The 26656-nt window shown below is 39.2% G+C and overlaps 2 protein-coding genes across 4 annotated transcripts in view; one reads left to right on the top strand and one right to left on the bottom strand.

Annotated features, from left to right (window-relative positions):
- The first annotated feature begins 289 nt into the window (after positions 1–289).
- Positions 290–16424, top strand: LOC107105020 (radixin-like). The gene is made up of 15 exons (XM_015405135.1): positions 290–475; positions 3934–4013; positions 9146–9229; positions 10118–10213; positions 10859–10981; positions 11106–11257; positions 12007–12090; positions 12288–12434; positions 13137–13233; positions 13312–13475; positions 13596–13726; positions 13885–14045; positions 14125–14217; positions 15018–15254; positions 16131–16424. Exons 2-15 carry the CDS (start codon positions 4002–4004, stop codon positions 16293–16295), a joined length of 1746 nt encoding a protein of 581 aa, XP_015260621.1. The 5' UTR covers positions 290–475; positions 3934–4001; the 3' UTR covers positions 16296–16424.
- Positions 16425–21430: 5006 nt separating this feature from the next.
- LOC107105018 (probable ribonuclease ZC3H12C) overlaps positions 21431–26656 on the bottom strand; it is a 21799-nt gene continuing 16573 nt past the window's right edge. For all 3 annotated transcript variants that reach the window (XM_015405132.1, XM_015405134.1, XM_015405133.1), the window contains exons 3-6: positions 26114–26253; positions 25796–26030; positions 25608–25714; positions 21431–25366 (exon numbers count right to left, since the gene is read on the bottom strand). In XM_015405132.1, coding sequence (XP_015260618.1) covers positions 23802–25366; positions 25608–25714; positions 25796–26030; positions 26114–26253 — 2047 coding nt within the window. In that variant the 3' untranslated portion in view covers positions 21431–23801. The remainder of the gene's footprint in view (positions 25367–25607; positions 25715–25795; positions 26031–26113; positions 26254–26656) is intronic.

Below are 26656 nucleotides of genomic sequence, written 5' to 3' on the forward strand. Positions count from 1 at the left end.
TTAACAAGTGTCAAGTTTCTAAAAAAGAAGACGTTGTCGGAAATGTTAAGAATTATACCTAAAAAATAAATAAAACAAACTATAACGTAAATGTCACAACTTCCAATTTAAAATACAATAAAAGTTAAAAGCATTTTTTTATTATTTTATTATAGACAGTTTAAATTCTAAATAGATACGTCGATTTTATGTATAAATATTTTATTTTAAACAAAAAAGTATTTTCTCAGTTTATTGTGACAGGTCCGGATGAGGCTTTTATTTTTTAAAGCCAAAACCGGAAACCATCTCTCACTGAGTCCGCTTGACGCAGACACACCAAATCGCCTTATAATTGTTTAGACTTAAACGCTGCTCTCATGTCCTTGGATATTTAATTGTAGGAGACGAGAAAAATAACGGAAACCAAACTTATTCGTCGTGATTCATCGCTTTCCACTCGGCTTTGAATTTCGAGGAGACACGTAGATCCCCGGTGAGTTTTCCTCTCCCTTCAAAAAAAAAAAAAAAAAAGATGAGCTTCTCTTCAACTTTGATGGACTACTAACGGATGTCCTCGTGCTTGTGTGGTTTGCGTCTCACACGTTTAAATATTTTAAACCTAATATCTCTTCCTTGAACTACACAGAAATGCTTGGAAAAGTGGAGTTTAGTTGTATTTCGTTGCCGTTTTTAACGAGTTTCTGCATTTTTGTTGGCAAATGTGGCGGAACTTCACAGCCTCGGCTAGGCTCGTCCCGTTATGTGGGGCTACACCCACTAGCATGAAAATGTCAGACACCAAAGGCTCGGTTCTAGTGACTTTTTGGACCGTGTGTTTGTACAGTCAGCTCTTTATCGACTCAAAGAATGCTATATTTCAGTTTTTTTAATCAACATTAATTATATTCGTGGTGTTATGCTAATGTCTGTCGGGCGGAGCAACAGTTGTCTTGCTGTTGCTTGAAGTTGTGGTTAAATTTCAGTTTGAACGGAAGCCAAATCCGCGGGTAAATAGGTAAACTAGGTGGTTTCCTCGAGGCATATTAGTCTTCTCACAAATCGGTGTTTAGATCATCTAAATTATGAATTAAAATATTTTTTTAATGGAACCCTCATAATTGTTTTAAGGGCTTATTTTATAGTTTACACTCGTAAATAAAGATGCTATCATATTGCTTTAATAAAGCCTAAAAAGATATAGTTGGCTATTTAAAAATACAGTGAGCATTTAGATGATCAATTAGAAGGTCAACCCTCCAACATGCAGAGGCGTAGCCAGAACATTTTTATAAGGGTGGCCAGTGTACACTGAGAGGTGGCCAAAAATGGATAGGCACCAGAACCTCTGGGTCAATCTACCCTGTTCCAAAAGGAAAATTAACAAGCAAAACATCCATATTTTCTAAACAAAGACAAACTATACTTTCCTACAGCCTTTGCTAACAAATAGATGCACATATTTGAACATCCATGCTTTAGTATATTTTTTGCATGCCTTATACCCTAGTGTTTTTAGAGATTTTTATAATTTTATTTACTATTTCATATATGTTTCATGTTGCACGACTGTACCACAAAAATTTCCTAGTTGTGAACCTCTTCACTAACAATGGCAATAAACCCGATTCTGATTCTGATTCTGATTCTGATTTAGATGAAAGGTAAAATTCAGGTTTGAGTTCTGGACCAAACATCTTTTCCATTGTCATTACTTACCTACTTTTATCAATAATCATCCTTAGATAAAATTGATATTTACAAGTACTAATATCTACATAAATTGATTATTTAATATGTTTTCAATAAAATAGTAATGTATCTATGATTTCACTAAAGACTCCTAGATGAATGCAGAGACACATAATTTTCTCTTTAGCACATAAAACACAAAATCTAGTTCTGAAAAAGAGCATGAAGTATGTACTTACCATCTTTAATGTTAGCATATTGATGTGCATAATTAACCACAGTGTTTTTGTTATCAAGTAATTATAAATATATGAAAAATGTGAAATTTTTGAAAATTCCACTTGATTATTAGGAATAAAACAATGGTAGGGGTGGCCAATGATTGGCTAAGGCCACCCCTGGCCCCTCATCTAGCTCCGCCTCTGCCAGGATGCACCAACCTTTAACTTACAGACAGAGCTACAATATAATAGCTACAATAATTTGGATTCAATCATGTTTATGTGCTAGAATGCCTTATCTAATTTAATGCAAAAACTTAAAATATAGAAATAGAAACTCAATTTAGTTTATTTCTATAGCGCCAATTCACAACACACGTCATCTCAATGCACTTTACAGTTCACCAGATCATACAGTCAAATTGATTCAAAGTTTTGTATCTAAGGAAAACCAGTTGATTGCATCGACTCATTGACTGGAATGCTCTCAGCATGCTTGTAGCGACAGTGGAGAGGAAAAACTCCCTTCTAACCGTAAGAAACATGCAGCAGAACCAGGCTCAGTGTAAGCTGCCATCTGCTGAGGAGGAGAGATCAGAAATCCCCCTACTTTACATTAAACCACGTAGAGGTCTGAGCTTACATCTTCACAAAACATTGAATACTAATTTAAAAGTTATGAGTGTATATGATAGAAAATATAAAACAGCTTACAGCTGACTAAGACAAAACATGAATCTTAAGAATAAATTCTTGTAGTTCCTTTCTTTACTTTTATCTAAATACTATTATACTAAATACTTTTGTGTTTTTGACTACTTCATTACACTGTTGTTGTTTTTTTTTTTTTTTAAGCCTTAGGCATAATCTGCATAGTCTAACTTACTATTTAAATTTTTTTTTAGTGCATTAGGTTCAAATGCTATAGGAAAATTTGTAACCTTATCAGAGCACAAGCGCACTGCTCTAACCTATAGGCCATTACTCCCTAGACACTTAGTTAAATGAGTTTTAATAATTTGAGGAATTGCAGAAGCAGCAAAGAATAAGTGGACTTATACAGACATCAAAACTGGTATCATGTGAAAATGATGCAACCTTCTTATTTAGGCAGGGTGTTAACACACCTATAAGCCTTATGATATTTCATCTATGCTAAAGCCTGTAGAGACAGAGCATCCACCAGGAATCACGTCCATCTAGAAACACTTAAGATAAAAGCTTCAACTGTTTGAATTTGCTACCGATTTAAAGCCTTTAGCTCGTTTAAGTGTAGTGAATTTAAGAAAAATGTCTCTGCTTTTCAAGAAAATAACCTTTTAAGAGAGTTTTGTTTGGCTGCTTTAAAAAATGGTAGAATACATATTTTGAAATTTAAGGAAAAGGGGGCATTTTGTAGTGAGAAACTCCTAACTTACTTCCATGAAAATAAGTTTTTCAATGTGAACGGGACTAGTAAATAAAAAAACTTCAGGTTTCGTGCAATTGCGACAACGATTAACTGTAGACCCAACTAATGACTTATGTTAAGATATAATAAAGGATTTTTTCTGGCCAATAAGCACTTGTGTACACTACCCTTCTTTAAAACCTTCCTATGTAACTTAAAAGAGTATCAGATCCGTCACCAAATGAGTAATTTTGCTTAGAGTGACGCTTAATGGCAGTCCGAGCTTCCCTTAAACACAAGAGCTAACTAAGATCAAAGCTGTTGTCTGGGCAACAGAACAAAATATGAAACCTGACCATTGTTTCAAGGGGAAACCCCCTGGGTGTTACAAGTCTAGCACCCCTAGTGGCTAAATGTTGGTGTTTTAAGTGAGTGTTTGGTGGGTTTAACTATTTTCATATAATTTTGCAAAATTAAGACTAAAATTAGACTCCTCTTCCATGCAGTATGCTCAATAAAAACCGGTACATTCTCAGTGCAGAATCGGGAATTTGCGTTGAAAATCAAATGTAATGCTTGTTTCAAAACACAAATGCACATTCCCCATCGACTCGTGTTTTAAAAATAAATGTATTTTTTTTTTCATTTTAGGTTTGACTTCCGTCTGCTGACGGATTTATCCTCTCAGCTGTTGGGTGTAAGGAGGAGGGGAAGCAAACATGCCTAAACCGGTAAGATTGAGCAAAAGTGTGTGTTTTCTGCTAAAGTTTCATTCCTTTATATGTAACTTGACTGAAGAGACTCTGGTCTCTTGTTGTTGTGCTTAAAAGCTGTTTACTTAAAAGTACATATTAAGAATTTTAGAAGTGGGGGGATTCATGGTCATGCTTCCTTTTCCATGTAGACAACAGCCATAGTGTCTTTCAGAGTGCCAATCCCACTGGCCTTGCCGCAGCAACACAGCAGTCATTGTTGTTGAAAAGGGTAAAAGGAGAATGCCTGAGTCCTGGGATGTGAACCGCGCCAAAACAAAACCAATTTGATGCAGTCTTGTCTTGGGTCTCTGCTTCCCACAGTTGAGCGTCTTTATCCCCGTTAAACTTTGGTGTCCTTGTTCTCAAGACTCCTTTTTGCACTTTGGTTTATCACACCTTCCCGATAAACCTAAATATTTGAAACGTGTTACTCTTTATTTATTTGATTCTAAAAAAGTCTCAATTCCACATTCGTTCTGTGCACATAAGATTACAACTGGTTGAAGTTGGAGTAAGCTACAAGTGAGGCGCATCCATGTTCTTGCATTGTGGGAGGTGGCTTGGGCTTTAGGAAGATTTAAAGAGGAACAGACAAGCACTGATTTCCTCCTTCACTTCCTCTTTTCATTCTTCAGTCGATAACTTGCCACTGTCATAATCACCAGTAAGTAGAAAGATGCTGCTTTCCAGACAAACACGTCCCCATCATAATCATGATGAAGGATTGTTTTTAAAGGATTCTTTAACATTATTTGGCTGAACAATTAGTTTCCCCCTGAAACCAGAGTCACAGCAGTGACTATTGACAGCTTCAGTTTCTGACTAAAAAAAGTCTAGAAGTATTATACAGAAGTCAAAAACACAGGAAAGAAGGGCCATGCCTCGTTAAGTCTCAATCTGCTGATTAAAAAAGAAAGCAGTGAATGAAGCCAGGGAGAGCAGAACAAACACCAGAGGCTGCAGACACACACTGTATCTAATTTATAAACTTATGAAAGGATTTTAAGGATTTTTTTTAGCAATGGTGTGCCTCATGCCAAGGAACAATTAATTAAAATTGGGTAAGGGTCCAGATCATGTGTGAGTTTTAGCTATAAGTCACAATATGAGGCAAACTTGGCTGCTTGGCGGAGGCCTGTGCTCTCTGCTTTTCTAATATCTATTTTTTTCTGATAAAGACTCAACAGTCAGGTTTTTCCTAGCTTGTCTTCCATTATGTGTCTAATTCTGGGCAACCAATTGTGATTTGGACAGATTAAATGTTTAATCTGGGGTTCTTTGATGGTAAAAATAGTTTGAATCCGAGTGAAAACAAGAACTTCCTGAATCTTCCCCGTTTATACATCAAACCTTGTCCCGGAACAGAAATGAAATAAAACAGAGTCAGACTGTTGTTGATTTGTTTATAAAGTATAAAATACAGACAAACAAAAAAACAAATTTGTCATTGATGATTGATAAACTGAGATGATTAAAATGAATTTAATCCCATCTATGGCTGAATGGCAGGTGCATTCCTAACCTCTGTCAGTTTTAAGTATTGGTAATAACATTAAACTAAAGTTTTTGTCTTGAAAATATTTTAACACCGCCCCTTTGAAACTGTGGACTAGAAAACAGAGAAGCCATTTGCTGCTAGCTAGCTGAAGGCTGTTTTCCTGTTTGCTGGGGAGGGGGCTGCCTGTGTACTTTCGGGGGCCCAGTTTAAGTCAACATCCTGGCTCTGTGGAAGTAAAAGAGCAGCTTGTAGACTGATCACCAGGCAACTGAAGGGCAGGGGGGGTCAGAAAGATGAGCTTTACAACCTAAGGAACCTCCAACCTGTAAAATAACTACCCTACTTTAAAATAAGGGTCTTTATGTGACGCAGTGGTGGTCATCCCCTTTCTGGTCGGTGGGAGGATTCCCTCGCTGTGCTGTGAGGTTAATCAGAGGTACAGACAGTTGCTCTGAGCCTGGCAGCTCAGATTAGCAGCTCTGAACTGACTGCAGTTAGTGTGTGTTTGCTTTAAGACCTCTCAGCAAAGCTTCTCTAAACAGCTTACAGTGTCTAAACAGCTGCACGTTTAACAATGGTCAAATCAGAGTGAGAACTTACCTTTGCATCTGAAATGGAGAGCGAGGAATCTCATAGCTATGTTCACTGCACCCTGAGGTGGTGCTGCACACATTTCAGTGGAGAAGTTCAAAAAGAATATACATTTGGAAGAGGATGTGGAGGGAACATTTTAAAGGCAAAATGAGTAAATAAGATGGGTCAAAGCTGGGTAAAAGTTGTTTCAATGGCTGTGGATTTACTATCAGGGTGAAGTGGGTTAATGCATTTTGCATGTTTTACCTGTTGTCTGCCGCTCCTAATCAGTGTAGCAGTGTGTTGTATTCCTCTGCTGTGTGTTTGTAATAAATAGAGATAGTTAACTGGGCCTGATCAGTAGATGGATCATGCCTAAAAAAAAACGTATTTTGTTTTTAGGATTTTATTTGGTGGTTTGTTCAATATGAAATGGAGTCATCTTCAACATTTCTTCTAATAGTGTTAATCAGGACACTTTAAAGTTTCAGCTCAGTGATAGCTTTTTGTTTTAAATGAATAAAAGCATTTTAAAAGTATTGTCTTTGATATCAATCTACTGTCTGCGAAATAATGTATTAAAAACACAGTTATCCCTATCGAGAAAGTATCTAGTTACATATGGAGAGGTGTATATACGATTTAAAGTAGCTCCCTTTTAAAGGGATGTTTTAGATCAGTTATGACATTTTGCAGCAATACAGTTTTATAACTTTTTTATTTTAAATATCAAATTTAAAAAAGCTTCTGGATTTATTATATTGTCATTATTAAAACAATAAATATTAATTGATTTTTATTTTAAAGGGATTTAGGCAGAAGTCAGGGTTTACTGCTACTTTTAAACATTTGAAAACAATCATTAATAGTCAAAACTGTTTTCATTTTTGATATGACCCTCTAAGTCGATATAACACACAGGCTTACAAAAGTCAGCGCTCCAAGACGTGTCAGTTGTTGCCCTGTGTGATTAGCTGTCAGTCCCTCAGCATGTTGTTGCTGTCCCTCATCTCCTCCCCCCGTCTCTGTCTGCAAGAGAAACGGATTAACAGGCTGTCTGCTCCATACATGGGGCCTCCTCTTGGCCGTGTTAGTTTACTGCATTTCAGCAGACACACAGTACTTTACCACCAACACAGAGCATGAAGAGAGGAGCTCTGACAGTGTATTGCTAAGAAGGCAGGGGGGGGAAAACGCAAGAAAAGGCTCAGTTGAGGCAGAAAGCTAAGATCAGACATGCATTCTGTTACTACCACCCTCCCAGGCACAGAGGACAGTAGACTGAACAGTATCTGTTGTGAATCACAGGAAGTTTTTGCTCACTTTGCAGTTCTTGACCTGCAGAGGTAGAACAGAACGTTGTTCTTCATGACGTTTGACTTAGTCAGTTGTTGTTTTAAAATATAGAGGGGAAGATTATAAGAGGACTGTCTGAAATTCATGAATTAATGATCGCCTTTTGTTTATAATTGCTTGACTTGTGATTAAGGGTCACAATATTTTGTGGCACTGCCCTGATGAGGTAAAAAGTGACAATGACGTTTACTTCTTTACTTTCTTGGGTGACTCGATGGTTGTGATCGGACTCCACATTTACAAATACTGCTCTGGAAAGGTGGACCCATTTATAAAAGGTTTTCAGGACAGCTGTTGCATAAATAAGTGGGATTCTTATTACTAAACTGCACACAGGACCGCATTTAATAATTTTCTTGGAATTTGTGAATGCTCCGTTTGCTTTTTTTAGTAGCTTTTAAATATCCCAATTTAACAATTTAAATGTAAAAATCAAAATCTAATCATGACAAGATGTTTATCACTATCTTGATGAATGATATGATAAACATCAATGAATAAGTTGCGTAATTCATTGAAGTAGTAGCTGCTAGTACTCAAATGTTACACGTAGATTTTAAACCTTTTACCAAATCTTATGCGATAAAATATTGTTTGAAATGTGAAGGACTGTTAAAATGATTTTGGTTAAGTGAGTTTGGAAGTTTGTTGGGGTTTTAATTGAACAGAAAACTGATATCATGGATTAAAATGAGAGCAGAGAATTGTCAGATTAGCATTGCTGAGGTTTTCTGTATCATTTCTATGGAGGCAAAGCAAATGTTACTGCCTCAGCTTCTTCTCATGCAAAGGAAGCAGAACTCCAGAACTTCTCTCTTGCTTCCTGTTGCATTTTGCCGCCTAGATTGTAATTTTTTTCTTTTTCTTGCACTTTGAGTTTGCACTGCCTGCCTCTCAGCTTCCGCCCTACTAAGCGCCTCTCTGCGTCTCGTGCTCTCAACCAGCTCTGGGCTACACACTGTAGTGCGTGCACGTAGGTGTGGGAGGAAGGATGTGAGATGCCTCTGAGGTCACCCGCCCTCATCAGCTGCTGCTAGTCCTTCTGCCATTGCAGCTTAGCAAGCGTCAGTCAGTGACTGATTTTTTTATTTTTTTATCGTATGCTCCCCCCAGTAGAGGTCGTCAGACCTCAGGCTGTGCAGCCTTCAATCAGTGTTCTTCCTTACAATGCTGGTGTTTTAAAAGTTGGATAAAAATGATTCTGCTGCACTTTGACATTGTTAACTGGTTAGAGATGCAAGTATCAGTATATCTGAACCTTAAACACAAATGTTTTTATGCATACTTTGAGGATCTAAACACTTAACCTCATTTTAATGTGTTAATGTGGAGATTTTTCAATAGGTTAATTTCAAGTAAATCTGGATTAACTGCTCTTTGCACTTTTTTTTTGCTTATTTTTGAAAATCAGAATAGAGATGTGAGGTGGAAGGTTAGAGGAATATCTTTGATGGCAAAAACAGCTGTTAGTATTTCCATTTTTCCTTCATGAAAAAACCTGCAAGATGCGTTTTTGTGTCATTCTTAGGTGGAAAAAGATCTAAACAGGGGAGTCAAACACTTAAGAAAAATACACTTCAGAATCAAATAGGAAACTCCTGACTATTTTATTTTTGTTTTGTTTTTTTTTTGCAGTTATTGTTATAAACAAACAATCTTCCTATTTTGTTGTTTGAACCAGATCAATGTCCGTGTGACCACCATGGATGCAGAGCTGGAGTTTGCCATCCAGCCTAGCACCACAGGAAAACAGCTGTTTGACCAGGTGAGTCCAACTAATGTAAACCTGTGAAGGATATTGTGTCTGCACGTAGTGATTGGTCCATTTCGGGAAACCCCAGCATATGGTGAATTTAATTAAATTACATTTATTCAGGTCGTTCCTCAATATGTGTATAATATGCACTCTAAGTTTGTCTAAGACGTGCTCGTGTAACGTCATCAGCCTCAGCCCTAGCACTGTTCCAATTCACAAGAACGGAGTCTGGGTGTTGTTCTGACCCCTCCCTCTTTACCCAGCATGCATCAGAGCAGACCTATCCGTTCTCGAGGTTGACAGCTGTCCCAGCATGCACCGCGGCAGCAACTTCCAGTGGAACACTCACAGAGCTCAGAGTATTATGTTAAAAGTTCACATTTCTGTTGCCGTTGTTCTATAAAAGTACATTTTAAGATCATTTGAGTTGAGAAAACTATATTTTTAAGCTTTGCTATATGGCCCATTTACTGATTTAGTGCGTAATTCACCAAAAAAAGTTTCAATGTTGAGAGAACGGTGGCTAACGGCAGCTAGCAAGGGCTAACATTAGCCCGTCTGCTACAGCCCTCTCTCGGCTTAGCAGTGTGTGAAGTTCATTTGAATTTAGGTTTATCTGACTGGTAATCATTATTCCTTCACTAAATGGAAAAAAGTCTATTAATAACAGGAAGTATGCACCTCCAGACGATCCGTGCGTGTGGTGACGTCACCATTACGCTTCTGTTCCATTTGATCCAGATTTATTCTGCATGCTCCCGCTTTCTCAGAGTTCATACTTTCCTGTGTTCTTGTCAAGAACATACTTGGAGAGAACACAAGTCTGTACTCATGTTTTTTTGAATTAAGTAAAGGCTTTATGAATTTCAAACTTTTTTTTTTTTCCTTCTATTCCAGGTGGTGAAAACAGTGGGTTTGCGGGAGGTTTGGTTCTTCGGTCTACAGTATGTGGACAGTAAAGGTTACGTCACATGGCTAAAACTGAACAAAAAGGTTAGTTTTTAAATGCACAGAAAATGTTTTTTCATATGTTCCTTTTGACTACACAAACTATTTTTCCAAAATCCATAATTAAGTTCACTAGTTAGATTGAACTCCCTAACTTTTCATCTGCTGTTATTCTTCACTGTTTACCTCTTACATTAGATAGGTTTTTATTTTAGTAAAGAGGTTTGAATTTTCCTGCACCACTTGTTTGCCAGAAGTAAGACAGGAATGAAAAAAAAAAAAAAACTTCCTTTAGTAACAGAAATGTTAAGAAACATGTTTGTGTTGAATTACTGCAAACTCCCCTGCTTCATAACAGAGGCAACTCTAATTAACTAAGATGGAAACTATTTGTGTGTGTGAGAGAGAGGCAGCTGTCCACATATGCTGTGAGTTCAACCACGCTAGCAGGTGTCACTAGATATCAGAATGTCATGCAGCCTCATCACGGGCCACATTGTAAAACCGCTGTATTGAATGCTGGATTTCTTAAAGCGACAAATCTATTTCACTTTTATTTTCAGGTATAATCTGATTTTTATTTGTTTTGCTCCTTTAACTAGAATTATTTAAGATAGATGCAGGTATGAAGTGACCTGTTCGAATTCAAATCAGATGACCCTAATTTCTTTTGTCATTTTTTTTCGCCAGGTGACGCAGCAAGATGTGAAGAAAGAAAACCCTCTGCAGTTCAAGTTCAGAGCCAAGTTTTTCCCAGAGGATGTGTCTGAGGAACTGATCCAGGAGATCACACAGAGACTTTTCTTCTTACAGGTGAAATGCTAATTCTGTGGCCACTTGTCGATCATGTGCCTTTAAATGTGTCAATATATGGCTGAAGACAGGGAATCTGTAATCCAGCTGCTCTTTGTGCGATTGTTTCCGTTTGATCTTTTAGGTCAAAGAGGCCATTTTGAACGACGAAAACTATTGTCCTCCAGAGACGGCCGTCTTACTGGCTTCGTATGCTGTCCAGGCCAAGTATGGAGACTACAGCAAAGATGTTCATAAGCCTGGATACCTTACCCATGACAGACTGCTGCCTCAGAGGTATGGAAAGGCTACAAACTAACCCCAAATGACATGACATAACATTACATCAATCTTCTCTCTGAATTCAGAGAACGTAAGTGTTTAAAACCACCGGGGAGGAGGAATGGGAGAAGTGATGGCCTGATAGAGCAGTGCGCCTGTGCTCTGAAAATGAATTTCTCCAGTGTGAAATTAATAACGTTCAATTATTTATACTCCATCATGTAGACCAAAGATCACGGCAGACGTGATAAAATCTGCACAGATCTGCCTTTTATTGAAGGTTTGTAAAGATAAATCTGTTTGGTTTGCCACTAGCCATAATGGTGACACAGCAAATATGTAGAAGAAGGTTCCTCCTTTCAAATGAGACCAATATTTATCTCTCTAGTTCAGTGGAACTAACTCTACACCTCTGCCTTGATTGCAACTGTATAGTAAAGCATGGTAGGAGCAGGGTCATGCTGTGGAGAGAACGCTGCAAGATTTATGGGGAGGTGGTTTAGAATGAAGATTGGAATATTTTCTTTCAGTCTGTTGAATCAAAACCCTAATAATGATGCACAGAAGTTCGACTTCTGTTTTTACAGGATTCTTCAGCCACTTTATTTTCAGCTCTGAGAGCTGGACTCTTTTTTTTCTGGTTAAAGGAAGATCAAATGTTTTCCTTTCCCAGTTGGAGTACTGTATGATTTCCTCCTAAGGAAGCAATTTAAAGCCATTTGACATTCCTTCAGGTAAACGTCAGCGTCTGTGTGTTTCCTCAGGGTTCTGGAGCAGCACAAGCTGACAAAGGAGCAATGGGAGGACAGGATACAGACCTGGCATGAGGAACACAGAGGAATGCTCAGGTAGCGATTCAACTTTGTTTGCTTTCATAGACGTCTAGATCCTTGTTTGATCTGATTTCCCATGTAATGTTAGAATACCACAATTAGTCTCAGTTTGATTTAACGTTCCTCTACTTTTCTTTTTATTAATTTCATAAAACAGTCAGATTTAAGGGAAAACATTTCATAATAAAAACTTTCTCTCTTGTTTTTTACAGAGAAGATTCAATGATGGAGTACTTAAAAATTGCCCAAGACTTGGAGATGTATGGCGTCAACTTTTTTGAGATCAAAAACAAGAAAGGCACGCAGCTATGGCTTGGTGTGGACGCACTCGGTCTAAACATCTATGAACACGAGGACAAGTAAGATGTCAACTAAATGTTTAAACCTGGACAAGTTTGGGGACAAATAGGTATCATATTGGGACAGGGAAGACTGTCTGAAATGATCTACTTAAACCAAATGAATATCCCTATTTTCCAATGATCAGTGCATCCTGATAAACGACCATACATTCATCTACATTCAAACATCTGTTACAAATCCACTGGAAATGATTTGATTAAATATTTAAGCGTTAGAGCTGCTGTTTGGAGGGATTGGGAAAGAACAAAACACTGCAATAACTGGAAGCTCGCAGCTTAATGTTTCCTAATTATAACGGTTGGTAGAAGTTTGTCAATACATGTCATCGCAACGACGTCTGCTGTTACACAACTCCGCCGCTAAATATGGAGGAAGGAAAACTATAGTTTTATTGTTTTCTCTCCGGTCGGATTTGTTTTCCATTTATTAGAAAGAATGAATGGATTTAATCTGCAGGATTTCCTTTTAAATTCTATCTGCTATGCTTCGGTGTTTACTATCAAATATTCCTGCTTTAAACTTGCTTCATTGTTGAAGAATCAAGAAGTAAACAAAGATGGCGTCACATGAACAATTTTTTAAGATAATTCCTTCTTTATAAGCCCCTCAACCACTAAGTTCTGCTTATATTGGTGTAATCATTCATATGCAAACTGATGATTGATCTCTAACTGTGATATTGTTCCCCCTCCTGTCAGATTGACACCAAAGATTGGCTTTCCTTGGAGTGAGATCAGAAACATCTCCTTTAATGACAAGAAATTTGTCATCAAGCCTATTGACAAAAAAGCACCTGTGAGTACATTGAAAAATTAACCGATAAGTCACTTGCAGCATATTTCAAATGTTAAATGTTTCCCTGTTGTATTCCAGGACTTTGTGTTTTACGCCCCCCGTCTGCGCATCAACAAGCGTATTTTAGCGTTGTGTATGGGTAACCACGAGTTGTACATGAGGAGAAGAAAGCCAGACACAATCGAAGTGCAGCAGATGAAGGCTCAAGCGCGAGAAGAAAAGCACCACAAGCAGATGGAAAGGTGAGCGCGCGCCTGATGAAAAATGGTGCCTGTTAGGACTGCAGCTGTCAATAGATCCAAAATGTTGCATCTTTCTTAAATTGTTCAAGAACTAAAACCTCTACTTGTGGATGTTCTCAGAGACCAGCTGGAGAATGAAAAGAGGAAGCGAGAGCTTGCTGAGAAGGAGAAGGAAAGGATAGAGCGAGAGAAAGAGGAGCTCATGGAGCGGCTGCGGCAGATTGAAGAGCAGACAATGAAAGCTCAGAGAGGTTCCTATATTCTCTCTGTTTCATCAGTTTATCAGCTTATCTATGCTGTTAAAAAAAAACAGTTATTTTTAAGGTGTTCCCCGACCGTCCCATTGGTTAAACTTGTGTGGATGACTTTCCTGGAATACATTAGAGCAGACATCTTTACTCTCTGATAGAGCTTGAAGAGCAGACCCGCCGGGCTTTGGAGTTGGAGCAGGAAAGGCAGAGAGCCAAAGAGGAGGCTGAGAAGCTGGAGAGAGAGAGACGAGCAGCAGAGGAGGCCAAGGCGGAGCTGGCCAGGCAGGCTGCAGACCAGCAGAAAACCCAAGAGCAGCTGGTTTGTTTCCAGAGTTTAGCACATATTAAAAACTCTTCTGTTTGAACAGCGTCTAACGGTGGCCTCTCCTTTATCCCAGGCTGCAGAGCTGGCAGAATTCACAGCCAAGATCGCTCTCCTGGAAGAGGCTAAGAGGAAGAAGGAGGACGAGGCCATCGAGTGGCAGCACAAGGTACTGCAGTCAATAACACCTCGTTTCAGTACCACTTATTGCATTCACCTCAGTCAAATACTTAATAACAATGTGTGTTTGTCAAACGTATTAAGAATATTTTATCTGTTGTTTTCACATGTATAACTCAGAATATTTCCCTTTACTGAGTTTATTATTATATGTTTACATATTTAATCCTTATAAAAACGCCTATCCATGCATTTGCAAGGAAGTTCTTCTTTTGGTTTATTGCTTAATCCAGTACAAAACAAGGATCCAAATTTGTTTTTCTCTTGATTAAAACATACCGAAAACATTAAAACCGAGGTAGGTACCTAACATTTATTTATGCGTACAGCTGTACTCTGTAGTTCATCCATGTATGCTTTAATGTGCTTGTCTGTCCCCCACCAATCACCTTATCCGTCTTATTGTCTGTCCGCCCACCTGCTTCTCCATCCATCAGCTTCACAGCTTGAGGTTTACCAGGTTCAATTTCAAAAAAATGTGTATTACCTCCTAAGATTGTGCAGAAATCCACTGCAGTCACTTCTTCCCCTCCATGTAGAGTCTGCAGCACTTCCACCATGATCGTTAAACCTAAAGCTTTAAAGCTTAGATATCTGCTTTGCTGGTCAGACATGTTTGTGTTTTACTGCAGACATTTGATTAAGTTTGACTTATGTGTGACATTAATAGGGGAAAAAATGTCTATATGCAAAGTGGGTATTATCTAAAATTTGCAAATCATGGAAACAAACACCTAGAAAGGACTTGTAGGCCTCAAACTTCATAAATCCTCATTTCTCCACTTGCAGGCTCTGTCTGCTCAGGAGGATCTGGAAAAGACCAAGGAGGAGCTGAAGACTGCAGTGACACCTGTGCCCGCTCATCCCGGCGGTCACGCTGAGCATGAGCACGACGAGCAGGACGAGAACCACGCAGAAGCAAGCGCGGAGCTGTCCAACGAAGGCGTCAGCCAGCTGGACCTCCGCAGCGAAGAGGCTCGTGTCACCGAGTTCCAGAAGAACGAGAGGGTGAAGAAGCAGCTGCAGGTGAGCAGCCTGGGAGAAAGGGTTTGGAGGCGACTTTAAAAGGAGGAGGGATCTGGGTAGAAAGCTGAAAGTAGTAATAAATCATTTATAAGAAAATTCAATGAAGCTACACCTCTAGTGTAACAAAAAAAACCTGCTTAGGTTCATTAAAAACATGATTTCCCACAAAAAGAAGTAACAAGAGGATATTATTTTCTAACAGCAGTTTTGTAACAAAGAAGAAACACGGGCCAAGCAATGGCAGATAAGGGTAAGAGAGGCACGCTTATCTGTCCGTCCGTCTGTATCCTCCTGCCTCTAACAGGAGGTGTGCTGGCTTAGACTGTAACGTGGCTTCAAATCACACAAAATATGGATTTATTCCTTCAGTCGCACTAGAAACCAGATATTTACATATACTGCAGCTAAAATCAAGTCCCCTTTTTAACCTAAAATCATTTTACGTCTGTTGGATGACCAAAATTATCCATTTTCTTTATACAGTGTATGTAAGCATCTTGTTTCAGTTTAATCCAATTTGAAAAGTTATTAATAAGTTTAAAGCTGAACCAAAACAATAAGCAATTGTATATTTAAAATAAGAAAGGTACTCTTGCAACTGTAGTTCTGCTTCCCCAAAATACGTTGTACTATAGAAAGACCCGATAAATATTATTACTATCTGTTGCTTTTGTCTTCACTTTTGATGTTTTTGTGATAATTGTGATCAATGGACCAAATTCAATCTTTAAAAATAAAGCTCTTATAGTTCCTAAAGTCAAGTCAAAATGGAGTGCTAGCTTGGGGGGGAAAAACCACCGCTTCTTATCTGTCTTATTCATGTTTTTTTTCGTCCGTCTTTTGTGTCACACCCTCACCGTGTCTCCTCCTGTCCAGACTCTAAGCACCGAGCTGGCGGACGCCCGAGACGAGACCAAGAAGACGCAGAACGACGTGCTGCACGCTGAGAACATGAAGCAGGGCCGAGACAAGTACAAAACGCTGCGGCAAATCCGGCAGGGCAACACGAAGCAGCGCATCGACGAGTTCGAGTCCATGTGAAAACAGAGCCGCCTAGTTTCCCCTCTTCTTACCCAGGCAACCAGACAATGCCAAAGCTTCTTCACATAGAGCCGCTCAGAACAAGCAATTTATCTGAAGGGGAAGAATAACTGTAAAACCAAATCTAGATTCTATTTTCTACCTGGCAATAGAAAGCTACTTTTTTTTTGTTGTTCTTATTTTCTTTAACACATGTTTGCAAAACTTTAGTCAGATGTCAAGGTCCCTTTTTGTTCCTTTTTTTGGGAATAATCCCCATGTATTGGGATGAACCGCGTTGTGATGGTTGTTAATTTAGCTTTGAATGTTACATCATGTCGAAACATATCAGATATTGGAGCTGAGTGAGACTTAACATTTGGGAGGTTCATGTGGAAGAAAAACAGCCGCAGTATTTTTAAATAGTTCACTTCCTGGTTGATCTAAACGGCAGTATTTAGAGCTTTTAAAAGGAAATCTTTTCTGTGAATGAATTGGAGCCACTTGTCAAGCAGCAGGTTTTGACGGTTGAATGTAACAGAGATTACAAAGGGAACTTTTTTTCTTATAGGATTAACTAATCAGTTTGTGCCACTCAGCCGTCACCCTCGTGTTTAAAAGTATTATAAAGATAAGCTATATGGTTCTGTTGTAGTGCTGCTGCGGGGTTCCCAGTCATCGTTGAGGGTTTTCTATGCCTACCTGTTCACGAAGGATCCATTGGATGGTTTTAAGACGCCATAGCATCTCTGACTGGGGAGCGTATGAGTACTTCAGTCCCAGGGTGGGGCGCATCTCTACCTCAGCGATAACAGCAGCGCTGGCTGAAAGTCAGACACTCGGAGTGCGTCCTGCCTTTTCACAGAAACAAACTAGTAATGTTGCTTTGTTGTTTTGGGTTACTATTGCAATATTCCCCCGCCCCCTTCCAGTCTAACAATCACATTTAAAGTTTGAAACTATTTTTATTAACGTTAATATTTGTTTGTTTTTGCTATACCTGACAGCTGGTTATGGTTCTTTCATTTTCTTTTGTGTGGAATATTCAGCCGCCTTTAGTGTTTTTTTTTTTGTTTTGTTTTGCCATAGCAGGTGGAAAGAAATTACCTCATTCTACCAGCTCCTGATTTTGAATCCTTTAAAAGAACAAAAAAATACCAAACAAAACTGGAAATTAGCCAAGTGTAGTAGTACAGGCTCCGCTGACATGTTCAGCTCGACTCAAAGAAGGTTTTATCTTGGGGATGATGATCATGTCCGCTTTGGTACCAGCTGTCTTTTTTTTTTCTCCTTTCTGTTGTTCATGTTTGTATCCTTTAAGTTAGATGGGCGGCAGTGGATTATGGTCAATTTCTTTCTCACAAATAAAAGTTTTACATTTTAAGCTTGTCTTTTGTTTGTTTTCCTTTGCAGTCAGTATTCCTTAATACTTTTTATTAGTAAATCACAAAGATTTCATAATGTTTGTTTTCATAAAGGAAATTTTTCAATTACTTGGTAAAGAAACAACTTAAAAACAAAGTAAAAACTCCTTGTATCCTTATTCCTTTTAAATTTGTAATTGTAAATCTATTTTTAAATCCCCCCCCCCATCCCTTCATAAATTGCAGCTCCATTACATTCTGACTTTTTTTTTTTCCAAGTCCAACACAAAAAAATCCACATTGGTGGGTATTTGGGCAGATTTAAAGGCAGGACTTCTAATGTTCAATAAATGGGGAAACAAACTAAAAGGTTGTTTTACAATAGACTGCAGTTCATCGTTAGATTATAGCTGGGTCACATAGCAATCACTCTGTCACACTTTGGATCTTTTTGATCTCACTATTACTGTTGGAAAAAAGTTACATTTCCTTCTCGGTTTAACTAGTAATTGTCTCCTTGTGTATAGCACCTAAGAAACATGGGGCTTGAACCACACATTGCATCACTGACACCTTACAGTCACAAACAAACCCTCTGCTCCACAACACCCTTCATACTTTAACATGGTCTCCTGGCGCACTTATCTTAGTTTCACAGCAGTGGTTGACCAAATAATGAGACATTGAACTCCTGCTGGTATTGAACTCTGACCAAAAGGGTTGAGTACACCATTCAACCTTCCTCACTCTGAAATGTTCTCCTGGAGGATCGGCCTTTTTATCTTCCAATGTTGACAAGAGAAGATCATATTTAACTTGAACCATTGAACTGGTGGGAATCGGATGATTAATCCACTGGACCAAGAAGTCCTAAACTTTACACACTGAGCTGTCTAAAATACGATGAAGCTCCCTTTAAATCATCTTTAGACTATTACGTTTAATTTTAAAAGCATTGCCATTGTTTAGCTCAAATCAATGTAAATCCATCACAATCCATTCACTGATGGGTCTGCATTTAAAACTCAGCACTTTTTAAATCTGAAATAAGATTTGATGTGGGAGATCAAACCATGTGATGGACAAGCTGTGCTACACTAACCAGCATTTAAACTAGGGACTGGAAATTTGTCCTATTGGTCAGAGCTTGCCAAACTGCTAGTTATCTTTCAGCTTTTTATGCATATATTGCTCTTGACTGGAAAACACAGACAGTACACAAGTTAACCCCCTGAGCATCCTAGGAGCAAATTCTGCCTGAAATTGTATATGTTATTTAAAATACAGCTACCACACTATAAATTGGAAACACAATTGTTTTTATGACACAAAGGCATTGAGGAATATTTTTCTACTTTAAACGTCACCATGTCTGATTTATTGGTGACTGAACAAAGAAAAAATTTCAATATTAAGCCTCACCAAATTATTTTCCAAAATAAACGCTGCATAACACCATGAAACCCCATTTGAAACTCTGGATGAACCCTCAGACTTTATAGATCCACATCTATAACTCAAGCAAATTTATACCGAATAAGTTGAAGCATGTTTTTTTTCCACAAAGGTTTTAGTGGCAGTGTGCTAGGTGGAAATGTCATTTTGGCACAATGCCAAAAGTGCAAAACAGCTTTTTTCTACTCATAAAAAGGAATCTGGACGGAAAAATATGCCGATTTACATTATTGGAGACCTTCAGCATAAGAAAAAGACTTTGCACCTAAGATTTAGCTGCTGTTTCATTGAAATTTACCAGTAATATCACCAAACTGAATAGAAAATAAGAACAAATAAGAACATCTGACCCCTCGTTGGAAAGGTCTGAGCCTGCAGTTTCCAATGATGCCGACCATTAGGGGGTGGGGCTAAAAATGAACACCTGCTGTTGCGTTAGTCCCGCAGAGTCACACGTGAGGTGGAATTTTAAATATAATTTTATTTGTTTACACAGCTATAAAACAAAAAGTATTTGTGAAAAAAATAAAATTTGAAGCATGTTTTAGAAATTTTCAAGCTCCATTTGAAAGGCGTGTGGAAGAAACACCATGTGACTGTGTTTTGGCCATTTCTATAAATAGATAAACATGAGCAGGTGTCATTTGGGACTCAAGGGGTTGATTTGGAGAAGAATTACCAAAACTTTAGTAACGGCTTTGAAACTTTATTATCTGGTTAATTTAGGCACTTTAAGTAGTTTTCTTCAGTTTGATCTAGTTTTTATGCGAAACAAAGAATCTGGGTGCTTTTTTAGGGTGAAACACAAGATCCACTATCTAATTTTAGAAAAACCCTTAAGTTTGTTTAATGCATATGTCAGAATCTGTAGGTTTAATCCTCCAGCTTGTCAGTAACAAAAAAAATCTCCCAGCATTATTCTGTTTTGATTTTATGCAGGCTCATTATGTCTTTGGCAAATTGAAAAGTCACCACTGTCTGAGCAAATCAAAGCTGTGACAGATTCTTGCAAAATGGCAGTTTTTATTCAAAACACCAGCTAGTTTTGACCCAAAACAATTCGGGCTGATTTTTTTTTTGTTTAGGGCTCTGCTTAGTGATTTGACCACATTATTGCATCAAGTTTGTATTTTCACAGATCAAATCTCACGTAAAAAATAAATTCTAATTAATAAGTTACTGGCACTTTTTAGATCCACTGTTAAAAAAATAAAAATAAAAAATTGATGCAAAGGACTATTAGTTATTTTCTCTTATGATTCAATTTGTCTCATATTTCACTACAGTTTTATTTACATTTCAATAATCATACATTTTTCTTTAATTTATGGCATACAAAAATATTTAACAGCTTTTACACAATTGTTACTTTTTTGATTAAAAATATACTTCAACTGTTCAATTTTAAGAAAAACTACAACCTTTTTTTTTTTGCACACAACATTCAACATAACCTTACAACACAAACACAAGCCACGGCACATTTTATAGCTGTAAACTGACTTTATTGAACATTTACAGTAATTACACTTTATTGACAAAACGTAACAAATGTGAAACTTTGTTATCCTTGAAGTTAGTTTTAAAAGATTTAGAAGTTAGATTTTACCACAGGGTGTAATTAGATAGGAGGTAAAGAACCCCCTGCTTTGTTAGTGTCAAGTTGTAGCTGCTCATAAAATCTAGAAGCAAGAAAATTGGTTCTGCAAACATTTTAACCTACAGGCTTTTCAGTAACTGGAATTTCATTGGAATAGCAAGACAAAAACATTAAATACAACTCATGCATAATATTAAGAATTAATAATAATTAAAAAAAAACTTCATGCATAATAGCTGAACATAGTTCAGAGTATCGGATGTGTCATAAGCACAATGCCACAGAGAGGCATTACTTTGGGCCCACGCTCAGTCGCCACACTGACACACGGTGCCAAGAGGCCAGAGAGAAGGCGCTTCTTCAATAAACACAAAGAATTCCCTCGCATCAACATTATTGTACAATTGAACATATATTTTGTACAACGTGTCACGATGGACAGGAAAGAAGCCACCAGGCTTTATGGAGCTTGCTTGTTAATTAACAAGCTCACTCAAGCTAACCTCCTTTATAGCCATTTTGAACTTCAGAAATGATTTTCATATTTGAATTTAAATACAAGTGATAAGGTTTTTCAATTTTAGAGAAATCTAATAACAGGGGTCTGTTTTTGTAATGGTTTTCTAAGTGCTTCTTTTGCAACTATACTGGAAAACGTCATCAGCGTAGAAACTAATTTTGGACTCTCCAAAAAAATGGCTTAGTCGTTTATTAAGCAGTTTTTTTTGGGGGGGGGGTTTCTATTGCTCATCAATTATATAAATCCAAATCAGTTTAGCAATTTAAAAAAAAAACAATGCCTACTTTAAGAATTTATAAATGCAACTAGGACCACTGTTTATGTGGCTTAAGGAATAGATTAGGTTTCAATCCTTTTTTTTTTCCTTGGGATTTTTTAATGAACTTAATAATCATCTTGTTTGTTGTAAATATAGAGGAACTCTAAATCATAAAGTCCTTAAAGTGTAAAAAGTGTGTTTTTATATATGTAGCCATGACTGATGGAAATCATGAAATTTGGGTGTTAAGAGAAATTCAAAATGGCCACATGGATATCGGCCCAATGGTTTAAGTTCACTGAAATAATGACTTGGAAGAGACCTGACATAATGCTAGTGACCCCAACCTCAGAGTAAAATAAGGCTGTAGATCACCAAATGTTTCCCCAATTATTAGAATCAGCTTTGACTATTATTGCCCACACTGGTGTAGATGTGTAAAAAGCTCTGTTGCTGTTTCACTTTTTAACTGTTGCTGTAGGAATGAGTTATTTTCAGTTGTTTCCATCTCAGGGAAACAGAAAATATTGATTTACTCATGACAAAATACCATGATCAATAGGGCCTCTTTCTTTTTACAAATCTTTACCAGCGTTAACAATAATACAATTAAGCCAGCTAAGGTGAAAACAGGTAATGTAGTTGACACCTAAACATAGTAGGTCTACAACTATTTCTTAAAAAATACTGAAATTAATTGTCTCAAAGATATTTTTAACAATAAAAAGTTGTAAGATTGGGATTTAAAAAAAAAAGAGCTATTATTGATGCACTTTGTCATATAGCAATACATTAAGAGAGTTTGATAGACACGCATCAACAAGTTCAAGTACTGTATATAACATCAGCGACTTAGTTCATGATACAATTTGTATCAAACAGGTTTTTTCTTTTTTCTCCGTCTAGCGTGAATTCAGCTGGGATCTGCTCCAGACGACGGCAGACTCTACTGCCCGGAAAGCAAAGCGGAGGAAACGGTTAAATATATTTACAGTTGCTGTCCATGAAGCGTCGGAGCTGAAGCAGATAACCAGGGTTGACCCAAAAGTTCAGGGCCCAGAGAGAGAGATAGAGATGTCCCTTACTAAAACTAAGGTACACAGGACAGGGTCACCCATCTCTACGGCATACAACTCTGACCAAAAAGACTGTCGTCTCAATAAAACGACAACATTTAGAACACCCATCTTTTCGTTACAACCATGGGAACGGAAACCCACAAAGCACACAGTGACTGTAAGAATAAACCAATTTAGGTTGAACTGTAGCAGAAAATCACAAAATCCATAATGCTCAGATGTAACAGGCGGAGGGACAAAGGATTTCTTTAAAAAAAACATTTATGGTGACTATTTAATTGTGAACCAACCACTTAATGTGACTATGTGAATACAAATGTATGTTAAATTGTGAAAAGCCTGAACTTATACATATAAAAAAGTAAAGCGCTGCCTTTCTTTCAGCCCCCAAAACAGACTGAAAGGGCAGCAGATTTAGTAAAAGCAAATTATTTTCCAACATTTAAAAACATGATATCTGACTTTATTGCAGGTAAAAGCGCTTTTCAGGTTAGACTGAAAATGACTGCTCACCTTAATACACAGTTAATAAATGACCGAATAAAAGAAACACTAACTGTTTTTCACAAAAGTAATAATATAAATAAAATCTATGCTACGGGCGTCTATGTAGCATGAGACGGTCGGATCTGTTGCTGAATGAGCATGTGACTAGGCTAAATTTGTTTTTGGGTAACAAAACACATAATCTAATCTGACATATTTTGGTTCTCTGGTGTAGGATTTAATCTAGGGGGTGAATGCAGCCTTGGATTTAACAAATACCTCCATGATGTCTTTATCTGCATGTCAAAAGTGGTCCACATTTCAAACTTCTCAGAGTATTTGTTTATTTTTGCCAAACTGCAGCGTTTCCAGCTGCTTTCAGCTCACTTAACTTCCAAGTTAGTGTTCTAGTGACCCCTAGTGGCTAAATGTTACAGTGTTGCTTTAGATTAGGGTAATATAGCTTCTTGTGTAGGAACTCTATTTCTTTAATGAGTTTCCTTTGAAACAAATAGTTTCCTTTTGGCAGAGATGTAAAAATGCTTTTTTTTTCCCCCTTTCCTTTTTATAAATGTGTTTTAAAAAGTAATGTTTTGAGTTGGTTGAAGATTAAAACAATTGTTGCTACAGTCGGCATTGATTATCTTTTGAGGTGTTTTTCAAAAATTGGCCTACGTCTTTAACATTAAAGTTTCATGTGTTTTTCTTTTGTTTTTAATTCAAACTACTTATTTAGAGTGATTGTTCACATGGGAGGCCATTGATCAGTAGCCGCTCTGAGCTTTCTCTGCCAAGATGGCGGCAGCCAGCTGCTGGGGGTCCGTGACGTGGGGGCTCCTGGCCATTACCCGGCTTACCAGTTCTGAGGGGAAGATGTTGCAAAGGTTTATGTACACCTTCTCCCTGGCGTCTTCATAGCGGCCGTGCACTGGAGACTCGGGGTGCTGTGACCTGTATGGAGGTGGAGGGTGTGGGGGAAATACAAGATGGGAGCTGTGAGGGGGGTAAGGCGGGTGCGGAGAGAGGGCCGATGGTGGGGGGTGGCTTCGGTAGCGTGTGGGGGACGGGTGCAGAGCTGGGTGAGACGAGTGATGCTGGCTGTAGCCCTCTTGGGGCCATCCAGGTGGGTGCCAAGATGTCTGATGCGTATCGGGGAGACTCTGATAGGCCGACGGCTCGTACCTCGGCGGCGGCAGCGACGGTTGTCTGTAGTAAGTCTCCCAGCTGGGCAGAGCTTTCGGTCGATGGTGATGGTGAGACGCAGAGAGATGTTCGTACAGGCGGGAGTCAGATACGCTTTCGGTTCGCGTGGGCGCCAGGCAGCGGCCGACGGGGGAGCCGGGGGGCTGACGGTTGGACTGAGGCAGAGACTGGTAGTCGCCGGGGCAGCTGGAGCGAGCAGCTAGGGGCTGGTGTTGGAGGTGAGGGGGCAGCGGGTAGAGGGGCCGCTTAGGGGGTACCTCTGATGGCGGCGGCTCATGAACGCAGCTCTGTCCACAAGCAGAGCCCAGGTGGTAGGAATGAACTGGATTAGAGGAGTGGTTGTGTTGGATGTTTGGGTAATCCGCAGCATGAAGGCTGCACAGCTCATGGTTAGAGGGGGGCACATGATGGGCGTAGAGGTGACTGGGGGGGTTATGGAAAATAAGGTTTTCTTCTATTAAAGTATCGGCGGAGCATCCGGGACAGGATCTGTCGCTATAGGAGTCACTGCTGCCACAACTGACGCTGCTTTCACTCCCGCATTCGGAGCCAGCTGAGCCCATGGAGCCGTGCCGTAGGTCCTGATCGTTGGGGTAGCGGCAGTCCGGGCTTCGCCGGGAGGAGAGGCTCAGGCCAGAGTAGGCCCGTGTTACTGAGTAGTAGCTTAAGTCTGGAGACTCGCAGTGCGGGTAGAGATCATGGGCGGGGGCAGGAAGATGCCCACCTGATCTGGACTGCTGGTCCTGCAGAAGGCTAAAAGCAGACGGGGGCCCTCCCATAGTTAAACCCCCGCCGCAGCTAACGCTACTACTGGAGCTGCTGCTGCTCCCTCCTACGTTGCTCTTCTGACTTTCCAACCTACTTTTGGCCAATAGCTTCTCCTCAGCGTCGCTGTACGACAGAGCTCGGATGCTGGGATCCGACTGCCTTTTTAGGGCGCCGTTCTTTGCCTCGATGGTGCCAGCTGGCACGCTGTGGCTCTTCACCAATCCAGCATCCCCCTGGTTCTTGGAGGGGACGCAGCCCTTGGCGCTGGCCCGCAGCTCGTCGGCCACGGCGCGCTGAGGCTGAGCTCCTCTCTCGGGATGGTAGTACTTACACTTGTGGCCATATGTGCACTTCTTTCCTAAAACAGAAAGACGCAATTCGTCTCAGATTGAATTCAGCACGTAGCGGTCTCCAACTCCAGTATACATAGATATATTCTGACTCCAACACACACCTGATAAAAGCCCTATTCAGCATGTCAAGCTCTGCAGAGACCCAACAAGGGGCTATTCATTGAACCAGGTATGTTTGAACAGGGAACTGCTAAAATATTCATGAGTAATGGATTCAAAAATAACTTTATCTGCTATTTTTCTCACCATATGGACAGGGTTGTTTCTTCTGCTCAGGCATGATGGGCCTTTTCCTCAGGAAGTTGTCTAAGCTGGGGCCGTGACGTCCAAGAGGATCATCTGGAGGCATGAATCTGAAGAAATACCAGATAACAAACAAGGTTTGATCATCCTTTTTCTATCTGAGAGCAAAACCTCTGCAGCAGAAAACGTACTTGTCATTGACGAAGGAATACATGAGCAGTCGCTCATCTATGAATTTCTTCCACTCTGGCTTTTCATTGGCCAGGTCTCTGTAGTTGTCATTGGAGACGATGATGCCGTCTGACTCATAAGCCAGCTTGACAATGAAGCGATCGTCATAACAGACCACGCGCCGACCTTGAACGCGCCGCGAGGGGGTGAAAACCAGGATCTTTTCCTTCTCCAGCCGCCGCAGGATCTCCTGGTCTGAAAGGGATAGTCGTTAAGGGAAGATTAAAGCAAAGGTCACAATATAAATGTAGGAGTTCTTTTTAAGTATTTTTACTGACCTGTTATCGGAGCGTCGGGGCGGGACTGCTCTTTCCTCCAAGCAGGTACAAAAACGGTGATGTCCTGATGGCCACGCTCCAGGAACCAGTATACAGCCAGCTGGATGCCCTGGCAGGAAAACACCTCTTTGTTCCCGTGGCTGTACGGTACAGGAGAGGGACCATGTTATAAATCCATCTAATGACACCAAATGTGACCTCCTACCCACCAGACGTCCCCCATTAACAATCCCTTCGTTGTCGTACGGACTTTTCGTTTTGGAACGGACTTTGGGCTTAAACGCTTCCAGGATTTTACTTTAAATTCGGAACATATGGAACTCCTGTTAGGACATTATTATTAAAAATAAAAAGAACGGACAGTTTTGGACTTTCAGTTATTAGGGGTTTTTTTGTTTCTTTTTAGCAAATATAAATTGAGATTTTGAGTTTACTTATAAAATGGTTGTGAAGGTTTTTGGGTTATTGATCTATTTATATTGAAATATTATTGAATGAAACTTTGGATTCTTGGTAATAGTGCGATTTTTTAATTATTATTTT

The sequence above is a fragment of the Cyprinodon variegatus genome, unplaced genomic scaffold, assembly GCF_000732505.1.
Source record: "Cyprinodon variegatus isolate N-32 unplaced genomic scaffold, C_variegatus-1.0 Scaffold2007, whole genome shotgun sequence".
Taxonomy (NCBI): Eukaryota; Metazoa; Chordata; class Actinopteri; order Cyprinodontiformes; family Cyprinodontidae; genus Cyprinodon; species Cyprinodon variegatus.